The 7,752-nt window shown below is 34.2% G+C and overlaps 1 protein-coding gene across 1 annotated transcript; it reads right to left on the reverse strand.

Annotated features, from left to right (window-relative positions):
- Positions 1-6,608: 6,608 nt before the first annotated feature.
- On the reverse strand, positions 6,609-7,541 carry LOC308429239 (olfactory receptor 5W2-like; the record flags this gene model as incomplete). Its single annotated transcript, XM_080927968.1, has 1 exon — positions 6,609-7,541. The coding sequence occupies one exon, from the start codon at positions 7,539-7,541 to the stop codon at positions 6,609-6,611; it is 933 nt and encodes a 310-aa protein (XP_080784094.1).
- Between the last annotated feature and the right edge of the window lie 211 nt (positions 7,542-7,752).

Here is a 7,752-nt window from a genome sequence, read left to right on the forward strand (position 1 = left end):
GCATGTGGTAAGGCCAAACATCTAATAACCAAACTAAAATATATTTTCTAATAATCACCATATTTTCTTTGTTTTGTATCTCATTTCTTTGTTTTATGCAACAAACTCCACAACTCTGGTGATCTTAAGCAATGCTCTCATTCAAATTTTTCTCTACTCTCATGACATCACAGAGCATATTTTGTCTATAAAGTTATCTGTCTGTGTTTGCTTATTCTTCTATGGCCATAAACAGTGGGTCTTGTTTGATTTTCTCTTCATGTCATGTGGCTCTACAGTGTTATAGGAAAATAATAGATCCTTATTTTATTTTATCAATATTTATCATGTTAAATAGTTTTATATTAGGTCGACACACTGGTGAATAATTATTAAAAATACGAATAAAAATGTGTGAGGTAAAATGATGACTTCAAATTAAAGTTACATGTGCATAGTTGATTCAAAAAAAATATTAAGTGTAATTCATTTACCAAATAATTTAGTTGATTTTACTTATATTAATGATTTGAAAATTAGGATGAATCATAAGTGTGATATTTTTGGGGTATTCCAAAATGTACTCTCCAATATGGACTTAGTATTTTGATATTTATGCCATTGCATTCTTTTTGAATAGAGATGTAAATACTGCATTTACAATTTTTTGTACATAAAACATTTTGGTCCTTTTTTTCCTATATAGAATAAGTTTATCAACTTATTTTCCTTCAGCAAAGGGTATTTGAGGATAAAATTAGCAGTTCAAAATACAGATTAGAGGCTGGTATGGTAATTGTGATGTTTTTGTTACATGTTTTTGTTACACTTTTGTTAGTATAGTGTGATATCATAGAATTCAAAATGTATTATTTTTCCATCCTCAATGAAAATATTAGATCTATAAGTAATAAAACTGTCCTGGAACCCTACACCGAAGGTGTTTGTTTGATTTCTTGATTTCTAATGCCAAATATTAATTGACCTAATAAATATTATATACCTAATAAATAGTTATAAATGGATAATGAAAATAAGCAAACACATAAAACAAAAAACAAAACAGAAACCATTTATGCCTATAGAAGAAAATCATGAGTATTTTCATGAAATATTTTATTATATACTCCACTCCCTATTATTGTCTAAGGGACTATTTTGTTAAAAAAAATGGAGACATAGTTCACATCCCATCTCTGTATATGCAAAATTGAGTCAGTCATTTAGATGAAGAGGGACATTTTAAAAGGCAACAAACTGAGTTGTAAAACTGTAGATTTATCTTATCTGAATACTTCAGTTTCCTTAACCTCAGTTTATAATAATATGTTTTAGATTGTCCTGAAGCTGTTTGTATTTTAATGTTATTTTCCCTTCCCCAGGAAGGGCTGGCTAGTCACGTGACTCCAACTGACCCTTTCCATTTTAATTAGTAAAATATAGGAAAGCCAATGACTGGGCGGGACGAGGGACATAGAGAGGGCTGAGAGGTCAGGAGAAGGTCAGAGTATGGAGGTTAGAGGTTGAGGCAACATGGAGCTTCCCCAGTACCAGCTGGACTCAGGTGGGATTTATTAGTGTTAAAAAGCTATGAACATTTAGGATTTTACAGGTCTAATATCTCATATAGAAGGGCAGTTTGTATCTTTGTCTATTTGATGCAATCTTGTTTTGTAGAGGATTTGTGGATTGTGAGTTGAATATATAAACCTGTGTGAGAAGCTATTGGGCTGCAGAGTTGTATTTGTGTGGGATTTTGGGGTACAGAAATACCTGGGGACAGAGGCATAGAACAAGTGGTAGAAAACCGTCAAGGAAAGGGAGTTGCATGGACGAGTTGAGCCTTAGTGGCAGCTCAGACCGGGCGCTAGAGGAGCATGTGGCTCCAAACTAAAATCAGGCCTGAGAAGTGAGACCTCAGTGCTGACAGAGAGATAAACAATTGTTATTTTTAAATATTTACTGCAACAGTATGTCATGCTACACAACTAATGGAAGCACACTAAATTACACAATTGCCTTGAAAATGTACACAATAGTTATCTGTGCAGAAAGTTTCCTGAATAGTGACTATGGAATGTTCACCCATAAATTTAGCATTTATACCATATCTGCTAATCTCAAGATTCAGGAAACGTAGTACAAGAGAGGCCAAATGACTGTAAGAATCAGAGGGAGAAGGGAACTGCTGTGAAAATGTCTGCTAGGCATGGAGGACCACTGGCCTTATTAAATCACAGAACCTATTGCTCCCTATACCAAGATTCATTACATCAATATTCAAGCAAGGCTGTTTGTGTGGCTCATGGTGTTCCTCCCTTGGCTATGTTACTGTATTCAATTTATAGTTCATGAGTAAAGAACAGGGTGTTTGCTTTAGTACTGTTACCTCTTATAATTCAATTGATAACCCTATATGAACATGGGCGATGTTAATTAGACTAAGTAGATAAATAAATAAATAAATAAATAAATAAATAAATAAATAAATAAATAGAGTATCTGAAGTTGGGAAGGGTTGTAAGGGAAAGAAATTTTAAGGAATAAGAGAGTTATGGATAAATACAATATACTTTGCTGTATTTTTATGTGTAAAATTAAACCAAGGACACTAATAATAATTCATTTTACTTTATTATTATTGTCTACTTTTTTGTGACTATGAAAAGTAATAGATTTATTCCAAGCCCAATTATATTTGAACTGATTGCTTGGCTCTAACAATGTCAGTCCTTTGCAGATTATACCTTTTTTAAAATTTTTTTAGACATCCTGTCAACAGTTTTCTCCCCCTTCTTGTCCCATTTCTGTCTTTCCACCTTTTCTACCTCCTCCTATTTTCTTCTCTGTTTTTCTTTAGAAAGAGACCAGCCTTGGTGGCTATCACCTAGCCATGGCATATAAAGTCGCAGTATGACTAATCACCTCTTCTATTAATGCTAAACAAGGTAATTAGGTATGGCCAAGGGGTTTGAAAAACATGCAACAGTCAGAGACAACTCCTATTCCCACTTCTAGGAATCCCACAAGAAGTTCAAGCTACACCTCTGTAACATATGTATGAAGAAGGTCCTAGGACAGATCCTCTTAGATGGCAGTCCAAGTTAGTTGATTCTATGGGGTATTTTTAGTGTCCTTGACCCCTCAGGTTCCTGCAGGCCTTCTTTTCCCTCTTCTTTTCCCCAAGCTCTGCCGAATGTTTGGTTGTGGATCTCTGCATCTGCTTCTATCAGTTGCTGTGAAAAGTATCTTTGATGACAATTGGGCTCCACAACAGTCTATGAGTATAGGAGAATATCTGTAGGAATCATTCATTGACTTCTACCACCAAATCATATTGGGTTTCTATTGTGAGTCCTGGGCTATCCAAATTCTGGTTTCTGGCCCCCAGATTATACTCTTAATTAGAGCCCAAATTTTCCACACTAATACTGGCTGTCTCTAACGGCCATTAAATATATTGTCTTTCTAACATTCCCCTGAAACCCTGAGAGGAACAGCTGTTTTACAACTAACACTAATATTGAAATTACTAAAGATTTGTGCTTCTAGCTTAGATGATACTTTTAAAGTATGAAAGAAATAAGCTTAATACGAGCGACCAGTTGTATTTAGTTAAAATTAACCTTTAATGAAAGGATTTTTTATTGATGCTGCTAGTTATAATGCAATAGCACATAGGCATTGGGATATTCATGCATTCCTTCTGTTAAAATGTAGTCATCTTCCTGAGTTATAGCCCACCATCAATAGAACTGTTGCATAGTGCTGTTCCAGTGAATAAAACAGCTTGCCAAGTCATTCTGTTGTTGTTGTTAGAAATAAGAAAAGCTCAGTGAGATTAATAAATATTTTCATTTTTGTGGGTATATGAAAAAAAGAAAATTCTTTGTGAAACATCATGTGAACATTTTACCATTCATTTTACAATGCATGCTAAACTATATTTTACACAAGCCGTTACAGAAAATAAAACTTTATAATACTAAATTTCCAATCACTGAAGCAGAGATCTGTCACAGCAAAAATAATATAACATTGAAAAACAAAGTGTTCACATGTTAATTGATTTTATAAAACTAAAAATAATGAATAGAATCGTGTCCCATGTCAATGAGTAGTACAGAAGGAGAAATGACATCTCACAAGAGTTAAATAGTCTGATTAGATTATAAAACCTTTATATCCCACCCCAATACCACTCTTTCTATTTCAATGTAAAAAAAAGTCTAGAGATTGACATGTCTCTTGCAAATTCACCCCAATATGGAAGTAGGTAAAAAAACAATTGGCCCCATTTTTATGGTTTCATTTTATTTCTAGCTTTTATTTTGAGAATATAAAGACATCCTTTAACTCTTTTTTATTCCTGAAATCCTCCTACATAATCTTCTTTTGTCTCTTTCAAATTCATTGCCTCTTTTTTCATTAACTGCTGATTATTGTTATATGCTTGTATGTATATATTAGTACATTCTTAACTTATAATCTGCTTAGGCTCTATCATGTTACTAAATGTGGGTTTGTAGGGCTGAGCATCTGCTATTTGTAACCAATTCCTGTGCATTAGCCTAGGGAAGACTATTTCTCCTACTTTCAGCATTTCTTAGTTGTTTCTCAATTTTGTGTCTAGTTGAGAACTTGTGAGTTTTCCCACCTTTACTTTGACAAGTCTGTTTTTGTTGACCTCACATAGTGCATGTTTATTTAGCCATTCACACTGGTAAGACTGTACTAGTGTACAATCTGACATTCCTAGGATACACAGTCACAAAGAAAACTCCCTGATCCTTAGTTTGGGAAGTTCATTTGTAGATGAAGTCAATAATGAGATCTTAATTCATATAGTTAAAACAGGAAATCTAAAAAGTATATCAATATATTGTTCAGTAAGACCTTACTTTATTTTATTCTTTACTAACCATTTTATTCATTTATATTTCAAATGATATCTCCCGGGATACCCCTCCACATTGCCATCCTTTCTTTGCCCGCTTCCCTTTGTCTCTATGAGGGTGCTCGAGCCACCCACTCACACACTCCCACCTCAGAGGGGAGGTGTACAGGTAGAGTTCAAGTACACTGAGGTATCAGATCATAATTAATTCAAAAATAACTTTTGGTTTCTTAGTAACATTCTTTAGGGTGTGCTATGGATAATTACTTCTGGGAAGTAGGGTGTAAGAACCTAAACTTAATTTCACCTTATGAGCAAAATGTATTAAGGCCTTAACAAAAGCATTCTTTACACAACTAGATCAACATATGTTCTGTATGAGTGTATACTTAGCTACAACTAAGGCATTTTGTATTTTTTAATTGTCTTACCCATTTTTGTCTGTTTTTCCTTGTTTTGGTTTTCTAATTATTACTTCAATGCAGAAAATACACCTCATGAATAGAGGAGAAATCTCAGTGATTTATAACACTAAGCTGTGTTTGAGAAATCAGTATTTTCTTAAATAATGCTGTTTTCTTTTTTATGTTTGCGAGTATAGGTAACTTTTGCTTAATATAAAAATCTTTGTACAAAAAAATATTTCCTCAGTGAGGGAAAAGCAGAAAGATGGAATCTCACTTCGCTGTGTATTCATCATACTCTTTTAGCAGGGGTAAAATAGGCATTTAATAAAACCATGAGTATTACAAAAAAGTCTAGATATAAGGCATTTTCATAATTAGTTATTGAAGGGGGCTTACATAGCCCCTTGTGGTCCTGGGATGGTTCTTCTGAATTCTATAATAAAAGCAGGATAAGCAAATCATAGGAATAAAACCAGTAAGGAGCATAGCTCCTTTGATTCTGCAATAGCTCCTGCCTCCAGAATTGTCCCCTATATGAGATCCTGTCCTGACTTCCTAATAAATAGCAATAAGGAAGTGTAAGCTGAACAACTACTTTTTGACTAAGTTGCTTTTTGATTGTAGTTTTTCACCACATTATATACCCTAAGACACACAGTTCCTTTTGGCTTTCTTACATTAAACTCGTATGGAAATGTTGAGACTATTTGTTTTTTAATTATCAACTCTAACACATAGCGATATATTTATGTCTAAAAAGAAGCAACTCTCTCTCTCTCTCTCTCTCTCTCTCTCTCTCTCTCTCTCTCTCTCTCTCTCTCTCATTCTCTCTCTCTCTCTCTCTCTCTCTCTCTCTCTCTCTCTCTCTCTCTCTCTCTCTCTCTCTTTCTCTCTCTCCCTCTGCTTCCCTCCCCTCTCTGTTTCACAACATGGGATCCAATTAAACCTGAATACAGAACACAAATTTTATAGTACCAATTTTTATTCCATGGGTATATCAATATAGTCCTTGAATTATCTACCTGATTTTTGAAGAAGTTTAGAATAAGCGCATATATAAACCATAATAAATTGCATTATAATATATTTAAAACTGAAGGACAAAATAAAGGTACTTTAAAGTTGAATTGGTCATACAAACTTCATGACATGAAAACTAAATCTTAGCAAAATAGAGTAGGATATATTTAGAATGTGAGGCAATACTTTTATTATTAGGGTATGCTACAAAATTTCAGATTGTTGAACAAACTGATATTATGATTTATGGGAATGCTAGAATATAACAGGTACCATAAATGTGTTTGGGTACATGTAAGATATTCTTAAAGCCACCTTTTACTTCTGAGTCTGACCAGGGCTTCTTTCACATCTTTGTTTCTTAGGCTGTAAATCAGAGGGTTTATCATGGGGATAATGAGGAGGTAAAAAACTGATGTCATTTTGTCTTGGTCTAGAGAGTAGGCAGAACTTGGTCTGAAATACATGAAGAGCATGGTCCCCTGGAAAATCCCAACTGCAGTCAGGTGAGAGGCACAGGTGGAGAAAGCTTTGAACCACCCACCTGTAGAACTAATCTTTAAAACAGATAAGATGATGTAACAATAGGATATAAGAACTCCTAAGATTGTGCTTAGTTCAATGAAACCAAACAGAATAAATAATAAGAGTTCATTGACATATGTATCAGAACATGAAATAAGTAAGACTGGAGGTAAATCACAAAAGAAATGATTGATCTGAGTAGAGCCACAGAAACACAAGCTGAATGCCAATGAGGTATGTATGAAACCATCTATAGTTCCCAACAGATATATTTCAGTTAAAAACTGGTAACAAACTCTACTAGACATGTCCACAGTATACATCAGAGGGTTGCTGATGGCCTTGTACCTACCAAAGGCCATCACTGCCAGCAGCATGCATTCAACATCTATAAAAATAGAGACAGTCAGAAGTTGAATAAAACAACCAACAAAAGAAATGGGAATATTATCTTCAAGAAGGTCTAATAGCATCTTGGGTCCAACTGCAGTGGAATAGCAGAGATCAGAGAAAGAGAGTTGGCTGAGGAAGAAGAACATTGGTGTGTGAAGCCGGGGATCCATTCTGATCAATGTGATCAGTCCTACATTTGTCAGAAGAATAGTAAGATAAACAATCAGAAACACTATGAACAAAGCTACTTTCATCTCAGGCTTGTTCGTAATTCCCAAGAGAAGAAATTCAGGTAGATATGAGCAGTTTTTCTTTTCCATTCTTCTCTGTTCATGATATAAATAGTTATAATGTTAGTGTGGCAATGGTCTATTAGGATTTATATTCTTCTGCATATAAAATAAAAGAATTAATTACATTTGTAGAATCTACTAGGTACATAGGCAAATGAAGACAACAAGTAGCATAATTACAGCAATGTGACATGATCATGGAAAAGTAATAATAGAGAATGATTAAACTGAATTGTAT

Source organism: Micromys minutus, assembly GCF_963924665.1.
Source record: "Micromys minutus genome assembly, chromosome: 13".
Lineage (NCBI taxonomy): Eukaryota > Metazoa > Chordata > Mammalia > Rodentia > Muridae > Micromys > Micromys minutus.